At 48.9% G+C, this 24,855-nt stretch overlaps 2 protein-coding genes across 9 annotated transcripts in view; both read right to left on the bottom strand.

The window, feature by feature from the left end:
* The window catches only part of LOC135102073 (uncharacterized), a 22,596-nt gene extending 15,121 nt beyond the window's left edge, over window positions 1-7,475 (bottom strand). Inside the window, exons 1-6 of one of the 3 annotated variants that reach the window (XM_064006769.1) lie at window positions 6,963-7,475; window positions 1,805-1,892; window positions 1,457-1,593; window positions 1,072-1,271; window positions 689-961; window positions 82-241 (exon numbers count right to left, since the gene is read on the bottom strand). In XM_064006769.1, coding sequence (XP_063862839.1) covers window positions 82-241; window positions 689-961; window positions 1,072-1,271; window positions 1,457-1,593; window positions 1,805-1,892; window positions 6,963-7,019 — 915 coding nt within the window. In that variant the 5' untranslated portion in view covers window positions 7,020-7,475. Of the gene's footprint in view, window positions 1-81; window positions 242-688; window positions 962-1,071; window positions 1,272-1,456; window positions 1,594-1,804; window positions 1,893-2,193; window positions 2,582-6,962 lie in introns of those variants that run through there. The other 2 variants (XM_064006767.1, XM_064006768.1) reach the window with 2 other exon arrangements.
* Window positions 7,476-7,666: 191 nt separating this feature from the next.
* The window catches only part of LOC135102075 (ecdysone-induced protein 74EF-like), a 30,358-nt gene continuing 13,169 nt past the window's right edge, over window positions 7,667-24,855 (bottom strand). For 3 of the 6 annotated variants that reach the window (XM_064006771.1, XM_064006770.1, XM_064006775.1), the window contains exons 2-6: window positions 21,293-21,598; window positions 15,972-16,121; window positions 10,836-11,186; window positions 10,518-10,710; window positions 7,667-10,240 (exon numbers count right to left, since the gene is read on the bottom strand). In XM_064006771.1, coding sequence (XP_063862841.1) covers window positions 10,132-10,240; window positions 10,518-10,710; window positions 10,836-11,186; window positions 15,972-16,121; window positions 21,293-21,598 — 1,109 coding nt within the window. In that variant the 3' untranslated portion in view covers window positions 7,667-10,131. Of the gene's footprint in view, window positions 10,241-10,517; window positions 10,711-10,835; window positions 11,187-15,971; window positions 16,122-18,525; window positions 18,635-21,292; window positions 21,599-24,855 lie in introns of all 6 variants that reach the window. The other 3 variants (XM_064006773.1, XM_064006772.1, XM_064006776.1) reach the window with 2 other exon arrangements.

Raw genomic sequence — 24,855 nt, 5'->3', positions numbered from 1 at the left:
ATATTGTCTTTCTATCTTGCAATGTGGATATGAAAATATGAGTTCTGGCATTGTAATTAGTGATCTGAGCAAGACACTCACCGTCGTGGACGCTACGGCCCGGAAATCTGAGCCGAAGGCGATGGCACACTGGTCGTCTGCTGTGAATCGCTTCCCTGGGGAACCTCCGGTGGTGTGGTCCAGCTCCTGCGGCGTCAGTCTTTGCTCCCGCCCGTCCACCTTTTCCAGGCACTTGTCCTGCCTAAAGCCCCGCACCACACCATAAAAACGGACAGCTATTATTATTATTATTATTACTATTATTATTATCATTATTATTATTGTTATTATTATTATTATTATTATTATTATTATTATTATTATTATTATTTGCACTACAACTCCTCCTCCTCCTCCTCCTGCTACTACTACTATTACTACTACTACGACTACTACTACTAGCACTACTACTACTACTAATGTTACTACTACTCAAGAACCAGTCTGGTTGGATCTTGCTACTGCTAATGCTGCTGCTGCTGTTTCGAATATAATTACTATTGCTAACATTATTACAAATTACTTGTCATCACTCTCCTTAGATAATGGTAAGGCATTTACGAGCAAGATGGTGATGAAAAATACTAAAATGTGCATGTGTGTGTGTGTGTGTGTGTGTGTGTGTGTGTGTGTGTAAGAAGTCACTCACTCTAGAAATGCAGCAAAGGCATCCTTGGAACACGACGACCAAGACAGGGCGTGCGTGAGGCTCTGCGACATGATGAAGCCTTCTTCCAGGCAGGCGGCGGCCGCGGCATCACCATCATGAGGGACACCCATAGCGTGAGCAAGTTCATGGGCCGCCACGTGTACGGCCTTGAAGGTTCCTGCCTCGATCACGGAACAGGAGCCGCGCGGGTGACACATGCCCTCAATGAAGCTCGCCCCGAGGGAGGAAGGGCTGGACTCAAACAGGTCCTTTCTGAATGCCAGGAGAGGAAGTGTTGTGAGGCAGCAGTACCAACACGGCAATCATGTTGTCCTGAGCTATAATTCTGGCAGGAAAAATGACTGGCCCCATAAATCACTCACCCAGTAAGGAGGAGGGCGTGGTGCCAGTACAACGGGTCTTTCGCGGGGGGCCGCACGGCACTCACCCACTTACAAAAGGCTGTCAAAGTACCGCCTGTCAGACCGCTGGTAAGAAAAGGCACCGTCACCTCGTCCTCCCACACCACCATCTGCACCAACTCCACTACTAAGGGGACGCCTTGTCTCATCACGTCCTCTAGCTGACAAACGCAACCAGGTTTACATAAACGTGATGTAGGTCAAGTTTTAAGAAAATAAATACAATAAAGATGCATCAAAATGTATATACATTACAATCTTAAAATAAATCATTTGTTCTTGCAAGCGTCTTAAGACTACATTTAAGCCAAGAGAGAGAGAGAGAGAGAGAGAGAGAGAGTCTCACCGCGTAAACAAGGGTCGTGACGTAGCGGTGGAGTGCCTGGCGGGGGTGGGCCGGGTAGAGGTCGGCCAGGTGGTGGAGCAGGGCGGGGTCACAGAACACTGCTAATCGGAGCCTTCGCAGAGGTCCTCCCTGATAGTCTGTCATCAGGAAGCTCTGACCTTATCATATGCTTCCAGGAAAACTAAGCTACAACAAACATTTTTTTAAGGGGAAGGGTGGGGGAGTCATTTGCATAAAAGTAAACTCATAGAGGCTGATGGTTCACTCACAATATTCCACAGTAGCCAGAGAAAGTGACACGGAAGGATAGACATGGAAAATATAATGCATACCTAGAGTAACACTCACCAGCGCTGAATATGGTGGTGGTGGTGGTGGTGGTGGTGGTGGCGTCTGTTGCCACGTCACCTGCAGTAATCGCCCCTTCCTCCTCACCCTTCAGGACGAGAACAGTAAATTGTCGGGGTTTAACAAACACAGTATTTCTGCTTTGAAGTTCCCTTTCCTCAATTTCCAGCGTAGAATAGATAAAAGGAGTCAAAAGAGAATAAGCAAACTTTACGTAAACATATCGGAGTGCAACTCATTAATCAGCGTGACACAAGCCTCGCTCGCAGCACCGCAGTAATAGTGTTCATCCCTGACACTGGTGTGCTGCCTAGCAGGGAGGTGCGTCATGTACTCAGCCATCACCCTGCCTCGTGAATGGAAAGTTAACTTCTTGGCGCCTCACTCACCCTTGGGTCCACGCATCCTGACGGCACCAATAGGGGCAGTAGCAGCAGCAACAGGAACATGGAGTAAGGGAAGACGAGCCAGGTGTGGGCTGCGGTGAGCCTTGCCGAGGGCGAGGCTGCTGATGTCATGATTGAGCGAGAAGGCCCGTGACCTCCCTGCTCTCTTCCAGGTCGCCGGTCAAGTGTTGTCTGGGCTTCAGAATCTGTGCTTTATAGTGCACTTTACTGGCGGGTGCCGGTTTCACTTCATATTCTTTTCATGAGTCATTCGGCTCCCGAAACAGTTCTACAGTCTCGGCCCTGTGCACAACATAACGCGGCCAGTACTTGTGCACACATACTGGCGCGAAGGCGTCATCATAACCTTATACTGTGTTATTTATTGCTCAGCATCAGCACATGGCAGCAGCACAACGAGGCACAGGTGGACACACTTTTTTTCATAGCTAATTAATTACTAATAATACCTCGTTAAGGCTAAAGACCATTGTGGTCAAGAGCAGCATCCCTGGGGCGCCGCCACCTGGGAACCCATTTGCTGCCCGTCACTCTTTTAATCTCTTCCCCGAGACAAATGACGGATCTGTACAAAATTAACTGTTTCTATAAAGCAACCACAACAACCACATACTTGTACCCAATGGGTAAAAAATGGAAACAAATGGTGTAAAATATAAACTCTAGATCCTCAGCAAGTTTCCAAAGTTCAAAATTGGTGATGGAAAATCAGCCTTTATCCAAACATCTACATGCAGTTCAGCCTTTCCGGTGCCGAGGTGTGCCTTGGAAAGAAAACTACAAATAAAGATAAAATAACGAGGACGACGACATTGATGATAATTATGATGATATAGATGAAAACGAACTGAAATTGACCGAGTTATGATGCCAGCTAGAGTTACGAGACAGTGCTGCCTCTCCCTACGAGGACCTGACGTGAGCCACGGTTGAACTCGCTACCTTTAGGCTACGAAATGAGTTGGAAATAGTAGTAGTAGTAGTAGTAGTAGTAGTAGTAGTAGTAGGCGGAGAAAGAGGAGGAACATGAGGAGGAGGAAAAGGAAAAGGAGGAATATCGTAGTAATCCAGGAACATATTGCACTTATGTAACCGAAAGTTTGTTGAGTCATAATAAAGTTACTTCAGTATTGTACTGTGTTCCGTTGATACTTCCCAGTAATCTGAGAAGACAAGAGTAAAACGAGAAGAGGAGGAGGAGGAGAAGGAGGAGGAGGAAGGGAAGGTAGTCGTAGTGTTGGTGGCAGTTAAAGAAAATGAAGACGGGAGGATCAGCTTTCCATTTTAGGGAAAGATGACCAATGCGATATCTTTAATGAGCATTCTCTCTCTCTCTCTCTCTCTCTCTCTCTCTCTCTCTCTCTCTCTCTCTCTCTCTCTCTCTCTCTCTCTCTCATTTAGCCAGACAGGGAGGAAACTCAAGTGAGCCGAGCCTTCATTTAGTGTTTGAGGCGTGTTTGCACATCACTAGGGCTCAGACGTCCCCGAGATTAGACGCTGCAGTGTGGACCGACTTGGGCAACACAAACAAGAGTTGGAGTACCTCGAACTGCTCAAACACGGCTCACAGGAAAATAAACACGGCGGCCTGGTTCCAGCAAACAGGACACAAACAAGAGTAATCAATAAACTGCCTCCGACACACAAGACATCAGCAAAAGTAAATATGTTATATGAGTTTCAGGTAATGAGGAAGGAAAACATAATCATACACCTGTAAAGAATGTTCCATGGGTTGCATTAAATATACACGCACACGGAAATTAAAGTTCAGATATTTTATTTTTTTTATTTTTTTTTATCATAAACATTTAATTCATAAAATAATGTAAAAAAAAACTTTGAAGACTGCAAAGAGTGTTACATCACCTCAGGAATATATATATATATATATATATATATATATATATATATATATATATATATATATATATATATATATATATATATATATATATATATATATATATATATATATATATATACACACACACACACACACACACACACACACACACACACACACACACACACATACACACACACACACGATAACCTTAACCACCCATTTAATCAAAGGACAAATTGAGCAATCTTTAAAGTTATATAAAGTTTGAGCACAACAACATATGTGGAGTCATAGGAAAGCAGTAGGCCTACACGTAGCAGCCCGTGTATAATACCCATGTTCGCCTATCGCCCATAAATGAGTTTAATCTTCTCTTAATTAACCATTTTACTGTTGTGGTCGTCCTACGTTAACCTTCTCAGCATTGTAAAAATTGTTTGAATGGAGAGACAGAAGAGGAAAGAGAGAAAACAGCATTATTTTTTTTACGTAACAGAAATATTCACGAAAGCGTAGCACAAAAATAAATAAAATAAATAATAAATAGATAAATAAAATAAGTAATGTCAAAAAAGGTTATGCGTACTGATGAAAAAAAAAAAAAAAATTACCCATTGACTCTGCAATCACAATCACATGCCTGAGCCAGACAACAAAATACACTGCGACACACACACATCCTTCAAAACAAACGTCTTCTTCATACCTTGCACCCAAAAGTGTAAAAAAAAAAAAAAAAAAAAAACTATTGTCCAAGAAATTTACACTTATTGATGAGAGAGAGAGAGAGAGAGAGAGAGAGAGAGAGAGAGAGAGAGAGAGAGAGAGAGAGAGAGAGAGAGAGAGAGAGAGAGGTTTAGTGGTGAGAAAGTTAAAATTTACTCCCTATTGACTCTACGCTAACAACTTGATAACTGAGCCATACCCTCACCCCTACGACCAAAAAAAAGGAAATAAATAAATAAATAAATAAAATTAAAAATATATATATAAATAAACATAAATAAATAAAATAAGAAAAAATAAATAAATAAATAAAATAAAATAAAATAAAATCTGCCACGACACACACTCATACTTAAAAAACAAACACCTTCTGGAGATCTCACGCACGACCTCATGATCCCCAGTGTGGCTAGAGGTGTTCCCTTGAGGCTCTGCGCTCCCCGAAGGCACCACGAGCTCCTCCTACTCCTTGGAAAAGATAAATGACAACCTGCGCCTATTCCGAAATCAGGTGTTCCCTCGGGAGTGATTTGCCGCCCTGAGCATTACAATCGTGGGAACTTGCGACCTTGGGAGCCTTGAGGAGCACCAAGCAAAAGGACACAGGTGGCGGGAGGCAATCAGAAGATGCGTGCAGGTGTTCAGAAGCCAGCCTAGTGATGAGGTTATGTAAATGTGGTGATGTGATGTGATGTGATGTGATGTCTTTGTTTCTTTTTCCTAGATTCTTGGTGACGTAAAACCGTCTTCTTCTCTTTGTTGCAATACACACATACACAGCAATCTACAGAATATCAGGATTCAAACTCAGGACCTTTCTAATAACAGCCAAATACTTTATTTACCACCGAGACACCACACACACACACACACACACACACACACACACGCGCGCGCGCGATAAATGAGTGAATAAGTAAAAGAACATGAAGATATGTTAAATTAAATAAAGAAAGTAAATATACAATGAACATAAAGTACTCTAGTGAATCAGTCACTTAATCAATCCATTAATCTTTGAGACTAAAAAGTTCAGCAAAGGGGAAGGCGAGAGCGAGGCGCCGAGATGGCTGGCTCCAGCAAGGAATGTGTCGCTATATAAAGTTAGAAAAGAATATCAAATTGCGTTACTCTTTCATATCTACTTACTCGATGTAGCCACTGATAAAGTCAATAAGAAAATTTAAATTGTGTTACTCTTTCATATCTTAATGTATGTACTCTTGACGCAACCATTTGTTTACACACCAGTATAGTTTGCATTAACATTACTTGCTCAGATCGTCTTAATGAACGCTTGATATCTCTATGGCCATAAAATATCATTCTATACACGTATATTTCATCTAGTTAATGATACTACATTTACTTCCAAACCCACAATACTTTTTATCGCATATTTTGTACTATATTCTTTCACACATCACCAATTAGTTTCACTGTCCTCGTTTGAGAAAGTAAACGTTCCGCAAGAAATTATTGCAAGATCTACAACTATTAAATAAACTCTTTGCCCACGCAGCAGTGAGAAAAGAGACAAACTACCGTACGTCTTCAGCCAATTCTGGCAAAAATAGGATGCACCTGAAATGCAAGTCCGGCTGACAGCTCGCGAATGTGCTGTCGAGCAGATTGGTGCACCTGCAGGAAGGGGCGAGATCCTGAGAAAAAGCGTCAGTTCACAAGAAGGACGGCTGAGGAAATTATGAAAATCTTGGAAGCCGAAAGAATGGTGAATAGTGAACCCATGATTGTTTCGTACCGAGAAATTAACGCTAACGACCGAAGCACTGAGACGCTCGAACGGATTAATTGCTTTGTTTTGAACCATGACTAATAATTCTAATCCATTTTTTTCCTACTGCCATGTATTTCCTGACGATAATAATCAAGTACTAAATATAAAGTCAAGACTTTACTATCTTTTCTTTAGAAAAGACTTCCTGTGTCTCACGAAACGCTGATCACCTGCTGGGTCGCCATTCGTTCACGTGCATTGTCACCTAAGCATGTAAATAAATCATACAATACTCGCATTTGGTGCGGTGTAGTTAGTCTTTCTTCCATATCTCTATAGTCGGATCAATACTTCAGAAGACAGTACATGGATGTAAGATTGCGTACCACTCACACCTCAGGTCCTCAATCTCTTGCTTCAGTTGTTTTCCTTCATTACCTTTTTGTTGAGTTTCTCTCGTCGCCTACAGGCCACCTTCCGTCCTCTCTGCACCATCTTCCAGTTGATAACATCTTCATGTGTCTCGCTAACCACTATAAAGTTACAAGAAAGTTCACGGTGCAAGAAAACCAACAAAAATACACGTGTAAGGCAGCCCGGGACGAGCAGGTGGCAGGAGTGAACAGTAGACCGGTGACGTCAAAAACATGCTCAGCATGGCCACCTCGTAACAATAGATGGTCACGAAGCGCACCGTTATGATAGGAGGATGAGGTGCTCATGAAAATGCAGCAGGACCAGGCTCAAGTGTAGATAGTTGATGACGCTTATAAACTCAACTTAAAACTTCTTAATTGGGACTCACAACACATACCCTTCTTCAGTATCAGTACTCTGCGTGGATGGTAACCTCGTTGTAATTATGCTATCCCGATTATCGTACAAAGATGTAAGAATGTGAGTTTACCTGTGGTGGACTCCGGGATTGTCTCCTGCAGAGGTCCTTCGTCACGGGAACAGCAGCATCAATGTTCGTCTTCCGAGGCACCAGCAGTTTTCAATGAAGAAGTAATGGTATCTAGTGTGACGCAAGATGAGCTTCATATACTATTTCTTAATTTCTTTCTTTCCAGTGTATGGTGAAACTATGCTTTTTCATTATATGATCATCAATTATATGGGTTAATAATAAAAGAAATACATATATCCATTGCTTTATTTTACACCTTAGAAATGGTAGTGTTGATACAATGTGTAGTGAGAACACTTAAAAAGCTGCCGACCTTGGCCAAGGCCGTCAACACGACTGTACAGCAGCGGGGCTGAGGCACCCTCTCCCCAGCCTGGGCCACCAGGCGCTGGAGAGGCTGCTCCCTCCTACCCTGAGGTGTCACTTGCCTTAAGGCAACATGATCCAGGGCATTTGCCAATTTTTAAGAGGCAAAATGTCTCCCAAACAAAATGATTACAAGTAAAACATGTGTTCCAATTGGCTCAAAGAATTGTGAGGCCAGTCAGAAAACTTGTTAAAAAGTTCAGGGGGGGTAAGGACAAGAGACGGCCGTGGGTGCCACGAGCCACCGCCACACTTTGTACTTACAGAAGCCAACTCTCAAGGGTACACCAGGACCTTCACACGGACAATACATTGCTCCACACTGGCTTATAGACCAGAGAAATGCTGGAGGGCCAGGCGGCCAGGGATCAATTGGTGGGGCAAGGACTTTCATGGCCCACAAGGAAAGAAAAGCAAGAGAGAAAAGATCACTGACACCCCATCGAAGAGCATATGAGCAGAGCAGCACTGTGAGAACCTTGGGGAAGGAGTGGCAGGGGGGTTCAGAGGAGAGAGGCATGAGAAGGGAAGTGTTCCAGACTTTCAGATGAGTATCTTAGATGAAAGAGGGCGATGCTATGCCATCACTATATTAGTAAGCAGGATGACGGCTTTGGGCATCTTTGTGTAAGCAGGATGGGATCTTGTTAGATAGGTTGTGTAGGACATCTTATGGTTTGTTAATTCTCAAGTCAGGGGGCAGGAGAACAATTCCCTCAAAATGGGTTTCTACAAAAAGGAATGATTTAATGTACAACCAATATGATATGTAAAACTATTCCATAAAAATGACAATTTAGCACAAAAAAATAGGTTGGTCCGCTGTTAATAGACAGAACGTAGCTGGTGAATATTAATACATTTAGAAACACAACACCACAACTGAACTTACAATACACCTTAGTGGTTTCCCATTCTCATATCAAAACATTCAACTTATATAACAATTTAACAACTTGTAAAATATTAAGTATTCAATAAATAAATAGTCCTAAAGAGAGTCTATGTTACAGAGGGGCCCGTGAGTCCTGTAGTTTGATCTGCACCGCTGCAGTCACTGTTCCAGATCCCATGTTTTAAAACTTCTTGTCTGTGTTTTGTCTCACAGTAAGAGCAAGCATCAGCTACATATTGGACAACTTCTCAATTGATTGAAAAATAGAGTACAAATTTTAAAAGTATTAAATATATTCAAAATATATGATATGGCTTTCTTTTCTCTTACAAAGCAGTGAAACAGCTTCAAATTGAGCACCAATTATCATGGACCATCTCTTCCTGTGTCCAGATAAGTTAACTTTTGCACAACACTTTAATATCACATGAGTCTCCCAAGCACTGGGTGAAATATAAGGCCAATCACAAATGTCAAATTTTGAGATGTAATGGCATTAGTTGTGTGTTTTGTAAAGAAGCGGCTCATTACGGACTGGCAAAGCTGCAAGGCACTGTCCGCTTGTATCCTCCCGAGCAAAGTCTGCAACTTACAAGAACTAAACTCGATTGAGCGCCACTACCAGGACACTGGGGACCTACGGACTGACTTAAGGACTCAGACCCCAACCCCTGAGACGCCGCTTGGCTCACCTGGACTGTCTGACCGGATGGTGCGAGCACCTATTACTATCACTTAAGAACTATTTAAATTAACTGTACATTTCTTTGTGATTCCATTGCAAACATGTCCCAGTTCAGGTTACCTGTGTAAGATACAGGTAACCATGATGCCCTAGCAAGGTCAGGTGGCTCTGACAAGCGGCTGCCCAGTAAGCTCAAGCTATGTCTCAGGGTGAAGGTGTGACTGAAGATTGTTCACTACAGCCTGCACGGTGCAGCCCGCAAGCCTGGGTCAGCATCCAGGGCTGCTGAGTATCACATTCTGGATGGGGTAAGAGGAGGTTGGGCCTCACAGTGTTCGACACAAGAGTCTTGCCACTTGATCTAGAGGCGCGTGTAATAAAATAATTGTCCTTATTCTTATTTATACTCTATGTACAGACTCAAAAGTGAGCGATAGTCATTACACTGAAATTGGAGGCAATATATACAAAACGAATGTTAAGGAGTCTCAACAAAGAGTTCCTCTTAGATATTACTATTATTTTACAGATTCTTGAAAATATCAAGTTATTGTCAAAAAAAATAATGTGTTTTGTTGATGGGCAGGACTTCCTGCCAGCACTACTGGTGTCAGACAGCTGCCTGCCACGGAGCCACAAGGCCCCTCACTAAGACTGTTGTCCACAAGGCCGAGACCTCTCACTCTTGTAGCTGGTGAGCATCCTCTGGTTGCCATGAAGCACAGATTGCAGAGGATGATCCACAATGCCCTTATGCTCCTGTACAGTCAATTTCAATGATGTCCTTGGGAACATCAACAAACTGGTACACGAGGCGCTGGCCGTCCACTTTGGCCAGGATGCCACGCTGGTAGTAGTATCTGTTGGTAAAGTTAGATTTTATTTTTTTTGAACAAAACAGACTTAAATAGAACATGAAAGTATTGGACCATTTAATATTGCTAGTGTTTTTGTATTTGTAAAAGATCAAATTTGAGCTAATTTATTATACTGCTGCAAGCTCAATTCTGGTATCAACCTCATAAAATGTTCAGCATGTGAATTTACGTAGGCAATTAATTTGGATTAAGAATGATGGCAACTGCCACAAGATGAGCTTGCTGCAGTACACTCTGAGTCAAGTGCTGCAAGGCTCACCTGAGGGCGCGGCCCATGGTCTCGTAGTTCATGTCAGGCTTGTTCTTGTGCAGTCCCCACAGCCGGGACACAGCTTTGGAGTCGACCAGCTTGAACACTCCCTTCTCTCTGTTGGTCCACTTGATGTACTTGGGGCAGCACTCTTTGTCCTGCAGCAACTTCAGCAGGAACTCCCACAGGTAAGTTGTGGATCCTGCACAAACACGAATAAATAATGTAATTAATAATCACAATTAAAGGCAATGTACATTAATTAGTTATTAACGTTTATCTTTGAAGTAATTACATAATTTATCTTGAAGATTCTTGGAGCCTCACCTTCTCTGCTTTTCCTCTTCATGCCGGGCTGCTGGCCATTGGCGTCAGGAGGTTTGGGCTTGCGTCCTTTCTTTTTCATCCTGGGTGGGAAGCCCATGTCGCCAAGGAAGAAATCTTCAGCTGACGAGGAGGAGGAGGGAGAGGCTGTGGACGGCGCCGCTCCCATGCCCGAAGACACCATATGAGTCAAGTGCGAGGAGGACGAGGGGCCTTGGAGGGGGGAGGCGAGGCCTGACGGGTGCCCGGGGTAGTGAGGAGAGGTGACGCCGTAGGCTCCCGCACCAACACCTCCTGGAGACCCGGTGTCCATAAAACCAGACATGCTCACGCCGTAGCCCATCACTTGGGAATCTGCAAGGAAGAAGAGAAAACATTAGTCAAGTTATTCCAGACGTGGTGAGTCGCGTGATGTCTCAGTTCATTCAGTGGTATCTTAGCAGGTAAAACGCCCCAGACAGGTGCACCGTCATCCAACACCTGCGACAATATGTCTCTTGTGGCTACCAAGTACGTATACCCTCCCACACCTTCGCCCCCCCCCCCCCCCTCAGCTGGCCCGGCTAACACGCTAACCCTGCAGCGATCATGATGAGTCTTACCAGTCCCCTACAGCTTCATCAATTCGGTCGTTGGGGACACAAACAGTAACCGCAGGGAGCGTTCACAGCCTCATTAGGACTGCGAGGCTTCACCCGGGCTGGCCGGAAGTGTGGTTCAGGTCTTCACCTCCCGCCCCCGAGACAAAGAGAGGATCGTGCCTCCGCCGCGTCACCTTGGGGGCCGCTGTTACGCCGTTAAGTTTCTATAGCTAAAACCACAAATTGGCTCATCTTTATTCAGATCGCGTAAACTTGGGGGATACACTTCATTCCGGTCCAGAACAAACCTTTATCTAATTGAGACTCGTTTAGACTCGGCGTGTGACAAAACTGATCATGGACAATAATTTTGGTTAAGGGCGTTAACAGTGTTCATGGTCCATGAGACGATGATATGGTTCTTAGTAAGGACAGGGGACGGGAAGCGTTTCTGGCACGTTACCGAAGCTCCCGCCAAACGTCTGAGTTGGCAGCAGGATCAAGCACGGTTGCCAAGCAGGGATAGCGTTCAACATTAACTAAATGCCTCGCGATCATTCATTTCCTTTAACTTACGTTCCGGAAACTCATCAAGGCGTCTGTCGTCGCGTCAGGCAATGAGCGTCAGGACGCGGGTGGCAAGCGGTGCGGGAGATAAACACTCTGCTGGCGGCGTGTGGGCGTGCTTGTCGCGGAGCAGGTGGCGGGAAAACGGTGTCAACGCGCTACCTCAAGGTCGCGCCACCGTCCGCTGTGAAGCCTATTCTTAAATCCGCTCGCGGCCTCCTCTCAGGCCTCACATCTCACTCCACACTCATTCAAGAGGTGGTGCCTCTCTGCGGCGCCGCCGAGGTTGAGGGAAAACCACTTGGCGGCTCTCAGCGTCCACAACTCTAAAACGTGGAGTCGGGCAAATTGTTCACATTTTCATAAGGGATGATCCTCTACATGACGAGTGTCCACGATGCGCCCTCGACGCACCGGGTCTGTCTGACAAAAACACGACAACAATTTCCTGCCATAAAGTCGTCGTGTGCGTCGTCAGCAGCGCGAGGTGGTTTCCGGGTCCCTTGTTAGGCAGAAGGAGCATCGAAGAATGACTCACTGCTCCTTCTTCGCCGCTAACTCGCACTCAACGGGACGGTGTCAGTGTTTTAACACATTGTTATGGTGACATCAGCGTGAGGGCCGCAGTGGCGGGCGAGGCAGCCCGCCGCCGCACCAGACGAGGACAACATTTCCTGGATTCTTAATTGTGGCTGTGACGCGCGTGGTCGGGTGTACCACGGCGCTGTGTTATATTCGGGAGTGGCGGGTGTTTCCAGGTGACCTTGAGGTTGGTCACTCAACCCACCTTCACCCCTTTGTTCCTTGGCCGGACGATCCCGCCCTCCACCAATCACAGGCCGGATACCACGCCCTCCACCAATCAGAAGCCAGGTACCCTGCCTATGCAACCCGGCCGCCCAAGAACCATCCACGCAACCCTAACTCCAAATGCATCATTTTGCATGCCTTCTTTTTTTTTCTGTCTTAATGAGTGGCACTGCCACTAGCAACACCGTTACCTGTCTACAGGTGGACATTGGATGCTCTGTGGGACTGAGGGCGGCGGCGGGGCACGCGATACTGATCAATACAAATATTTCCAACATTTCCTCCTCCTCTAATCGACTGAGTGAACCGTACAGTCATGATGTGTTGTGTTGGCGTAAGAAGTTATGCGGGGAAAGAAAGGCGGCGGGGGAGGAGAGACGATGGGTGGAGGAGGAGGGGGAGGGGGCGAGGGAGGAGCTGAGGGTCATGCAAGGTCATTGGTTGCGTCCTCTGCGACCTTTGTTTCTTGGGTAATTATGTACCAATTTCACAAACATTCCACTATTGCCAACTGGAAGCGATTAAGGATGGAGTGGACTTCCTCCGCCTCAGGAATGTATGGAGTGTTTGTGTGGCGGCGATGACAGTGACGGATGGAGGAGGAAGAGGAGGTGGTGGTGGCGATGATGATGGGAGTGGTGATGGTGAAGGCACAAGTGATAGTGATGATGGTAATGAAGGTGGTGGCGGCGATGTTAGTGGTGGGGAGCAGTGACTTGCTGACTTTGAGCGCCACAGCAAGGTCACCACCACCACCACCACCACACCACTACCGCCACAACCCCCACCACCACCCTCCTCCTCCTCCTGTCCCCCCATTACACAACTCAAGAGGAAGAAAACAGAAGGGAAAAGAAAGAATTGGCAAGATATATGCACCCCTCAACCTCCCTCACAAGAGAACGCTCCCTAAACACGGGCGGCGCAAAAAAGCACATTACGGTCGCCCTTCACGAGTGACGGAAGACAAGCGAAATGAGGGTTCTGTAGCGACGAGGAGACTACAGCGGTGCCTGAGACGCCGCGGGAGGAGGAAGAAGAGGAGACTATACAGTGGGTCAGTGGGGTGTGGGTGGAGGGGAAGGAGGGAAAGAGGCAGTGTGGGTGTAATTTCCCCCTCACCCTCGTCCCATCCTTCTCTTCCCCTCCGCCTCGCCGCCAGCCCCCATGAGCGCTGCTCGGAGACGCGGGCCGGTGTGGGGTGGGTGGATGGGCGGCATTTCCGTTATCCAGTGGCCCGGGCCGTAGCGCGAATCCCCCGCACCCCCCCTCCACCCCCCGCCCCGCCCTTCCACCCTCAGACGACCCCGCCAACCCTTTAATTCCCGCCACAGCATCTTGGTCTGTCTGGTGAGCTGGGCGTCGTAGCGGTGGTGGTAGTGGTGGTGGTGGTGGTGTGAAGACGCGGGGCTCCCCACCACCACCTCGACACCAGCATCCGTCCCCACCACCACCACCACCATCACCACCGGCCGGACCAGTTAGCGAGGCTTACTCGTACTTTCTCGGGGTGAGGATGCACAGGTGCGTGAGTAGGTTTCTCTCAAGCTTCTCCCTCCTCCCACTCTCCCTCAGGGTGCTCCTCCACGCTCTCACTCTCTGGCAACTCTCACTAAAGAAAGTTCCGTCACGCGTCAGCCACGTCCGCCTCACGGGCAAGAGTTTCCCCGCCGCTCGCCGCCTCCCGCGTGTAGGCGTTCCGTGCACCTCGGGAGGGAGGCGAGGGGAAGGGGATCACGGACTGGTTTCTCTCCGCGCCGCCACCAGGCTGTGTGCGTCGCGTCTTGCGGGGAGCGTGGTGTTGGGGAGAGCGAGTCACTCTTAATTTGCTCACACGAGTCACGAATGCCGTGAACAACCACCTGTACACTTAACTACCCGTCATCCTCCCTCCCCTCCTCCCTACTTCTAACATTTCACTCACCCTCACACCCCCTTCTGTGGTAGCCTTTCCTCTTCTCCCCCTCTCCCCCTCCTAGCCTCCACACTGACGTCTGACCATTACAACAACACCACCACCAACAACAACTATCACCACCTTGGCCCAAATAAAGCGGGCCTTTTCCCTTCTATATCTCTCTCCTTCCCCTTTCCCTCCTGTCGCCTCGCCAAGCCGCCAAGACACTCACGTTACTGCCATACGGTAGCAACATGGCCTGAATTCTCACCCTCAGCCCACCCGAGGCTCCCACCTCCCCCGAGTGAGGCCACCACACCTGTCAGTGGTTGTATGTCAGCTTGACGCACACCTGTTGCTCCCGACATTACGCCTCACGGTAGCAGTGCGCCAAATGAAGTGGCCTCATTACCCGGGGTTTGAACGCGCATTTGCCGCAACACCCACTAATCCTTTCACGCACACACTCTCACTCTCCTCTTTCATAATGCAAAAGTGAATGCTCCCTAATTTACTTTCCTCAGCCGCTGTCTCGTTTCATGGTTAAGGTTATTCCTCCGCTGGGACCCGACACCTCAGCGACCTTTAGGCCACGGGGGAAGGGCGAGGGACATCGGGGAGCTTGTGAGGAGGGAGAGGTGGTTGGGAAGTGCTGACAGGAAGGGTGATAACAATGATGGGAATGATGATGAATAGGAGTGTATACTGTTATTTACGGTAGTGATGGAGGTGTTGGTGGTTGTAACGGTAGTGCTGTTGGTGTGGCAAACATGTATTGGCATTAGACATGACAACAGTGGGCAGGGGAGTGTATACCTAATATTCTCCACACAGGTGTCACAACTGGGAAGGGATCAGAAAGGCCGCCTCAGTCACACCCTCGAGAAAAGGTGAAGGCGGCACCGTTGTACAGGTGGCAAGAAAATGAGCTCTTTTAGGAAAACTAATGGAACAGGGGAACTCTTGGCCAATATCCAATCAGCCAGGTGACACAGGTAACATGACGAACAGGTGAGAGGAAAAAGGCAGAGGCAGTACGTGAGAAGGAAGAGCAAGTGTGTGTGTGTGTGTGTGTGTGTGTGTGTGTGTGTGTGTGTGTGTGTGTGTGTGTGTGTGTGTGTGTGTGTGTGTGTGTGTGTGTGTGTGTGTGTGTGTGTGTGTGTGTGTGTGTGTGTGTGTGTGTGTGTGTGTGTGTGTGTGTGGACTATTTCCTGTGGGTAGAGTATGCACGTTCAAGTACGAGTTTGGGTTAGACAAGGGCAGGAATAGTCAGTCAGTATATACCTTGTGGGCGGGAGAAGGTGGGCGTGTGGGGCGGGAGCGACGGGGACCGCATGTGGAGAGGCTGAGGCGAGTAGGTCGGATGGAAGGATGGGAGAGGACCACCCGCCTCCATGCCTGACGTGGGAGATTCCGGCGTCCGAGACCCACACACTGCACCGGGAGAAAAAGACAAGGAAGGTAGAGTGGAGGCGAAGAGCAAAGGCAACGAAATAACCAGAAAATAAGGGGATAAAATAGCAGAGCATGTATAAGTTATGGAGAACAGGCGATGGCTGACTGGAGGGAATGTGCAGATCTGGGCAAAGAGGTTTTGTGAGGTGTTGAGGGAGCTGGGGACATGGCCGGAGGGTGCAAGGGTGGGTGGAACGGAGGGAGAGAGGGAGGGATGAGAAGGATGAGAGAGAGGGAGTAAAGGAGGATGAGAGGAGAAGAGGCAAGCATCAAACCTGACCTGACTATTGTGTGTGTGTGTGTGTGTGTGTGTGTGTGTGTGTGTGTGTGTGTGTGTGTGTGTGTGTGTGTGTGTGTGTGTGTGTGTGTCCGCGCGCTGGTCGGCGGAGTAAATGTATCTCCTACATCAATTAACCTAACAACAGCTCCATTCTACACATCCATAAACAGCTAGCACGCGCGCGCGCACGCACGCACACACACACACACACACACACACACACACACACACACACACACACACACACACACACACACACACACACACACACACATTTTTTTTTCACCACAACAACGTAGGGTGTTAAATTTTAGAGATTGAACCAAACTTTTTTTCCGTTAATCTAATGAATATTGTGACCGTTCCTTTCTCACACTCTCTCTCTCTCTCTCTCTCTCTCTCTCTCTCTCTCTCTCTCTCTCTCTCTCTCTCTCTCTCCTCGGGCAAAGTGTGGAAGGCTGTTTCCTTACTTCCCTTTTAGGTTGAGGTCAACTTTCTCCTCCAAAAATACCTCCTTGACCTCTCCCATGGCGGTCAGTCAACAACACCTGCCTGACCTGAGGTGACCCGCTGACCCTCGCTGACCACCACAGAATGAGGGCAGCCCCACTTCCGCCCCTACTGACAATGAGTGCTCTCTCTCTCTCTCTCTCTCTCTCTCTCTCTCTCTCTCTCTCTCTCTCTCTCTCTCTCTCTCTCATGCACATTTGTATTCCTTCCTTTACATCTACACACAAACACACACACACACACACATTTTCTTTGTAGTTTCCTTCGTAATTATTTTTAACAATTCTGCATTTTTCCTTTATTTTAGTCGTGTAATGATTCCTCCTCCTCCTCCTCCTCCTCCTCCTCCTCCTCCTCCTCCTCGTGGGAAAGGAAGTGCTCGTCTGAGATCGGTAACTTGAGACTTCACTAGGTCAAATAGGCCTCCACTTGGGGATCAGGAGGAGGGGAAGAAGGAAAGGGTAGCGGTTGGTAAATACACTGGTCATCCATGATACTAAATATGAGGAAGGGAAAAGGGGAAGGGAGGAGGAGGAGGAGGAGGAGGAGGAGGAGGAGGAGGAGGAGGAGGAGGAGGAGGAGGAGGAGGAGGAGGAGGAGGAGGAGGAGGAGGAGGAGGAGGAGGAGGAGGAGATTTAGGGATTTAAGATTAGTTTATTGACACCTTTCCATTCTTTGCTTGTTTGTTTGTCCGGAAGGTAAATGAGGAAACGAAAGAAAGGAAAAAAAAAATCGCACTTCAAACCTGTTTTTCTTCAGTTGTTTTCCTTCCTTGTTTCGTTTTCCTTCTTTTTTTTTGTGCTTGTTTGTTTCTTTGTTCCTTTTTCTCATTTGACGTTCATTCTGTTCTCCCTCATTTGCATTTCTCATCGTTTTAAGATTAATTTTTTTTTAACATTGGCGCACACACACACACACACACACACACACACACACACACACACACACACACACACACACACACACACACACACTCTCTCTCTCTCTCTCTGCTATCATTCATCTGCTTGTCTGCCTTTTCCATTCCTCTCCTTTCTCTTTCCCTCCCTTATCTCTCCTTTTCTTCCCTATCTCTCTCTCCTGCCCGACGGACTCAGTGCGTCATGGGGTCCGAAAGAGAAACGAGAGAGAGAGAGAGAGAGAGAGAGAGAGAGAGAGAGAGAGAGAGAGAGAGAGAGAGAGAGAGAGAGAGAGAGAGAGAGAGAGAGAGAGAGAGAGAGAGAGAGAGAGAGAGAGAGAGAAATGGTTAACACAAAGAAATACTTAAATCAGAGACTCAGTAAGTGAGCAGTGAGTCGGGAGGAGTGTGTGGGGAGAGAGAGGGAGAGTGGAGTGCGTGGAGGTGTGGGCTGAAGTAGTACTAACAGGAGCAATAAGTCGTTAAGTCGTGAGTTTGTGAGTGCCTGAGGGGAGGGAGGGTTTGGGTGGGTGGGGGGTGAGTGCCGGTGCCTGGGTGTTGCGTGGCAGGGAGTGTGCAGACGTGGGAGTGCGTGGGAGGTTGGCGTGGGAGGGAGGTGTGGTGCTGGTATGCGTGGGAGGGATCGTGGTGAGTGCTGTGCGGGGCTGGGGTGGTGAGTGAGGGGGGGGACGTACCTGTGAGGTGTAGTCTGGTCTTGGACTCGTCATTGCTGGCGTGGCCGCTCGAGGAGTCCACGTCGGACACGCCTGAGTCCGCCGGGGAGGGCGGCAGCGACCCCACCCACTGCAACGACAATAACAACAACACTCAGAAGCAGCACATGACCTGCGGCAAACACTCTTCTACTGCGCCATGTGTGTGTGTGTGTGTGTGTGTGTGTGTGTGTGTGTGTGTGTGTGTGTGTGTGTGTGTGTGTGTGTGTGTGTGTGTGTGTGTGTGTGGTCACCACCGCGTGCTCCGGGCGGTGCTATAGTGTGGTTAACAGTATGTGTGCTGTGTCATGTTCCACTGTAAGAAGTGCTACCAAAGTTTGCTTGCCGCTGTGGGCCACGCGCGGCGCCGAGGTTAGCAAGACTAGGCTACCTTAACACTTTCTATTGCTAATGAATCACGCATCCACCCAGATCTTTGCTGCGACGCTTCATATCGCATTGCTCTCGCCGTCATCAACCACCGCAACGAGCCACATAGCTCACGCCGCCACGCTGAGCTCACGGGGAGACGAGGGCATTAATGGCGTGGGTGTTGAGTGTAGCGGGCGAGGGCGTCGAGGTAATGGGTGAGGGTGAGGAGGGAGGGGGGAGCGTCGCAGTGCGGGCCGCGGGGCTCATCCGCCGCGGGGTCAGGGTCGTTTACGGCTCCCGGATGGCCGGTCGCTTCTCTTTCTGGTACGGAGGGTACGAACGTGGTTGGGGGGAATCGTTAGAAGGAAAGGGGAGGAAGTTAAAAGGGAGGAGCGCTTCCCCTGTATGACAAAAAAAAGTAGTATTGGCAAAATGCTGAACTTGATACAAAGTAGGAGTCGATCACACATGAGAGGCACAGTGGCGTCTGCACCATATGGTAACCTTGTGATTGTGATAAACAGCCGTCTGATGGCAGGAAGATATGTTTTTAGGGGAGAAATAACCTAAGAAAGAATTCTACGGAGAAAGGAACCCCAGTGGCAATTTCTTCCTCCGTCCAATGGGAGCGTGGCGGAGGACGTGACTCGGGCGCTCACTGAAATGTTTGAAAAGGTCCCTCTCCGCCAGTGTTCTTGCTTCTCGCAAGCAAACTTTTCTTTTTCTCAGACTCCTTCCTGAATCTGCACTTTCTTCCGTTAGATGAGAGTACGCCAAATATATGAGTGCCACTTTCTCTGCAAGAAGTGAAATCAAAGTCCTTAAATGGTCCGGCGAACGAGGGCGGGGGCGTCCGGGAGGCGGCGCGGGGGGCGGGGGCCGGTTGGACGCCCCCGCATAACCTTCACTTCCAGGCTCAGTCCTTCCGCGCGTCTTTAAAAAGTGCGTCACAAGCCGCCAGTGACGTAACTGCCGCTATTTTGGTGTGGATCAATAGGTAACTTTGCGATCAGGCGGTACCGCGTTCGAGTTCTCTCCCCTCGGCTTGGACTCGCCGGCCTGACGCTCCCCGGCGCGGCCCTCGCCGCGCCCCATGCATCTGGGATGGGCAAATTAGAGTTATCTTAGTACAATAACTGTTCAGCAGTGTTTGGAGAATGTGCAGGGGCAGAGAGACAGCTCACGGTGGCGGCCACAGCAGCGGCGTGACAACTTCCCGAACAGTCGTACCCTTGACAACCCAGGCCGCTCAGTGACGTCACGACCTGAGTTGCCGCAAGGTCCATGATGTGTTTCAACTTTCGTGTTCAGCAATGCACGGCAGCTTTCGAGCACGACCCACCCCCGCCTCCAGCCAGACACGGCGAGGACACACGCCCTCCCCAGGCCACAGGACCGCCACACAACGCGGCGTGGTGGGTGTGGTGTGAGGTGAAGCCGAGGAAGAACTTTGTGTGGGCGGCGTGGTGAAGTAACCTTGACGGACTCCCGGAAACTGGAATGTGCAAGCTAACAGGCTTTCTCGTCCCTGGAATGGTCTAAGAGCTAGACGAGCAGCTGCTTCCCTCTCCCTAAAACCCTAGAAACCGAAGACACCAACGGACCACCGCACATAGACAACTTTTACCCAGGTGGCGCCGCAAACGACTGCAAGCTTTCCAGGAGAAAAGAAAAAACATACTCTGGAGTCTGGCCTAAGAAAACAGAGTTTATTCTGGACGCCGGAGAACACAAGAGCTTCCAGGAATCCTTAATAGGGTACAGCGCCCCTCCTAGAAGTCGGTGCATGAAGCTCAAGGGTGAAAAACAAAGCTTGCTCTGAGATGCAATTTCCGAACGAGAAATCCTAGTCCGGCTGTCCGTCAGGGCTTAAAAGAGAGCGAAGTGGCGGGCGCCTGCAGAGGGGTCAGAGGCGACGACACACCATGACCTCACGAAGGGCGACTCATGAACATCGAGGTCAGGCAGTATGAAAAGTTAAGACAAAAATTCTAGGCGCAACATGAGAGGAGAGGAAAAAGGAGGAGGGTAAGGAATAGGAGCAAGGAGGAAATGGCGAGGAAACGGAGAGGAGGAATACGGTGAGAAGGATTGAGGACGAGGGAGGGAAAAAATTGGGGACGTGGGCGGAAGAAGAATGAGGAGGAGGAGGAGGAGGAGGAGGAGGAGGAGGAGGAGGAGGAGGAGGAGGAGTCACGCAGCGGTAAGTTGCGCCACGGACAGAGTTGGTGGTGCGTCGGAGTACGTGAGTATGTAATACGCCCACACGAGAGAGAGAGAGAGAGAGAGAGAGAGAGAGAGAGAGAGAGAGAGAGAGAGAGAGAGAGAGAGAGAGAGAGAGAGAGAGAGAGAGAGAGAGAGAGAGAGCTACACTTACCAGAGGTATTGGGCTGGGTGGCCGAGTAGGCTGTGCGGTGGCCAGCGTGGGCGGCGGGGTGGGGCGGGTAGTTGCTGTACAAGTTGGAGGTGGTGGTGGCGGAGGCGGTGGATGAGACAGGGGGGCCATTGGGACCGTTCTGGTGGGGGCTCATCACCTGGCCCGAGGAGAGCAGGTCCTGGAGCATCTGTTCCCGCGACCTGCCCACGCCGCCCGTGAGGTGGTGGTGATGGTGGTGGTGGTGGAGAGAGGACTCGTTGTGGTGGTGGTGGTGGGGGTGAACGCCTCTGCCACCATCGGTATCCACTGGGGAGGAGAGAGAAAAACATGGTTACACATCATTCTTTTTCTTAGTAGTGTTCATGGTAAACACACACACAGACACACAGTTGGAGAGAGAGAGAGAGAGAGAGAGAGAGAGAGAGAGAGAGAGAGAGAGAGAGAGAGAGAGAGAGAGAGAGAGAGAGAGAGAGAGAGAGAGAGAGAGAGAGAGAGAGAGAGAGAAGCAATACAAAGCTTTCCAACATCCGCCTGAAAAATAAAGACACCAACATGTTTCTTTGCAAACACACACACACACACACACACGCGGGAACGGAGGCATGGAGGGAGGGAGTGAAGGATGGACTGACGGATGGACAGGATCAATTTCAAGGCGTTTCAGACACACTCAGCCTGGAGAAAAGCCTCCCTTCATGGCGTGCCCCGCGACACCCAAATGAGACTAGAATTTATTGCTTCCTATAATTGATGATCACGACCGTAGCGCGCACCAATCCATCACACACACACACACACACACACACACACACACACACACACACACACACGGACGGACGGACGGACAGATAGCCAGATAGGAAGACGGACAATCAAATACTATCACGTAAGGAGGGGCAAGGCCTGGGGCGACAGTGACCTACTTAGATAAGGCGAGTGAAAAATAATGACAACTGGATGGGAGGGAAGGTGAAATAAGAAGGCAAGGGAACAAACACTTGCATGTTGAGTAAGGGTAGTGCTTGCAGTCTTGAGGAGTGGAGGAGGAGAAGGAGGAGGAGGAGGAGGAGGAAGGAGAGGGTGGAGAGAGTGAGGGAAATCAGTGGTGTGTATGGATATAGAGGAGGTCGCGGGCAGAATGTTCGGGTGTGTTATCTCGCTGGTGGTGATAAAGGAAGAGGTAAACAGAGTCAGGTGTTGGGGACGAGAAGAACCACGAGGTGAGACATGTGCTTACTGCAGCCTGACACACCCCCCCCTCCCGCCGCCCCGACCGCTACTACTACTTTCTGATATGAGGGCTGATAACAAAAACGGCTACTACAGCTATCACGATCACTACTACTGCCACTATCACGCCTCCTTCCTCCTTCTAGCACTACTACAATTACTACAAAAACTACAACTACTACAAATACTCTAAAAGTGAAACCTCAGAATACCCCCCATGTTGTTTAAATATCTCTGGACACTAAGCATCATAAACAAGGTCAACATTTATCTCCAAGCCGTGACCTCTCCCGTGTGACCCTGTGTGTGTTTACCCTTCCTCCCCACCACCCCCACTATCTCCATGACTCCCCCTTATGCCAAGGCACCCCCATCCTCCCCCTCGGCCCTGGGTAGCTAGGTCATTCTGGACTTTGTTGGTGAAGGCATGGGTTTAGGAGTGGGAGTTGGGGTGCTGGAGGGGGAGGAGCGAGGTCATGCAAGGCCGACTTGGGTCCAATTATGTGTGTGTGTGTGTGTGTGTGTGTGTGTGTGTGTGTGTGTGTGTGTGTGTGTGTGTGTGTGTGTGTGTGTATTCATGTGTACATATATTTGTAAGTGAGTTTGTATGCATTACGTGTGTGTGTGTGTGTGTGTGTGTGTGTGTGTGTGTGTGTGTGTGTGTGTGTGTGTGTGTGTGTGTGTGTGTGTGTGCGTGTGCGCACGAGAGAGCGGGCCCGGAGTGAGTGAGAGTGGTGTGAAAGTGGGTCACCCTGAACTAGACCTACATACACGAGCCCCGCTAAGACGAACCAACCCCGTTACCCCGTCCACAGTCTCGATACCTTGACGTGTGCAGCCACCCTACCGCGCCCTGCCCAACCCTGCCCTGCACACGACGCCCTCGGGAGCTGAGAACACGCCCAGACAAGGAAGACGCCCCAATGCACACACACACACACACACACACACACACACACACACACACACACACACACACACACACAGACACCACACGCAGAGACACGAGTGAGAGGGAATTACGTGAGCATATGACAAGTAATCTAATCCAAAGAAGAATACATCTCCTACTCTTCACTTCTTACCTATAGAACAAGATTGTAACCCTTTACTTAAGATAACAAATTGATACTACAACCATAACAGCTGATAAGACCACGACGACGACGACGACGAGGAGGAGGAGGAGGAGGAGGAGGAGGAGGAGGAGGAGGAGGAGGAGGAGAAGTGGGAGAAGATACATACTCATACCCTCATTTCAACTCTTCAATCAATCAAATCCTCAATCGAATTCCTCACTTATCCACAAAAGGAAGAAGCTTAACCCAACCCCATCCTTCTACTCCTTTACCGAGGGGAGCTGGAGTGGGGAGTAAGGGAAGGGTGGGGGGAGTGTGACGTGCCCCGAGTGTGAAGGCCGCAGGTTGAGAGGAAGCACGGAGGAAATGGCATTGCGAGAGATGGGTGTGAGGGGAGGGGGAGAGGGGAAAGGAAGGGGATGAGGGAGAGGAAGAGAAGGGGGCGACAGGAAGAGGGAGGAGAGAAACGTAAAAGACAAGAGGAGGAGGAGGAGGAGGAGGAGGAAGGAGGAGGGAGGAGGAGGAGGTGAGGAGGAGGAGGAGGAGGAAAGGAAAGGAAAAGGAAGAGGAAAACTAGTGGAGAGGAATGGAAGACTGGCAGAGGCGGAATCAGGAGAGTAATGGAGGAGGAGGAGGAAGGTCGGTGGAGGAGGATGGCGAGTTGGTGAAAAAATATAAAGAGAGGAGGAAGAGGAGGAGGAAGATGAGGAGGCAAAGACGGTGAAGGGAGATAAGGAGTTAGTAAGGGAGATGGAGGATAAGGGTATAGGAGAGAGAGAGAGAGAGAGAGAGAGAGAGAGAGAGAGAGAGAGAGAGAGAGAGAGAGAGATGGAGAGAGAGAGAGAGAGAGAGAGAGAGAGAGAGAGAGAGACAACAATACCCAACAGTTTTACACCCTTCTCACAACTGTTACATAAACATTATCTGCACTGAGGACACGGTGATGCTGCTGCCCCCTGCCATTCCCCCGCCCCCTGCCTCCTCTTACACTCCCCCTCACCTCCCTCCGTGGCCTCGATACCCTCACCCCTCATGTCCCTCACAAGATACCAGTCCCCCACCAACCCCCTACTTCATCCGCCTTGTCAATCACCGATCCCATTGCTCCACCCCCTCCTCTTCTCTCTCTCTCTCTCTCTCTCTCTCTCTCTCTCTTCTCCTCTCTCTCTCTCTCTGAGCAACCTTCACTAATCCTTTTACCTCCGGTCTTCCCCTTCATGTAACTTCCTCACTGTAACGCTAAAGATTATTGCG

This window comes from Scylla paramamosain, chromosome 7, assembly GCF_035594125.1.
Source record: "Scylla paramamosain isolate STU-SP2022 chromosome 7, ASM3559412v1, whole genome shotgun sequence".
Taxonomy (NCBI): Eukaryota; Metazoa; Arthropoda; class Malacostraca; order Decapoda; family Portunidae; genus Scylla; species Scylla paramamosain.
Note: the sequence above shows the minus strand (reverse complement) of the source record. Positions and strands in the feature narration are given on the sequence as shown.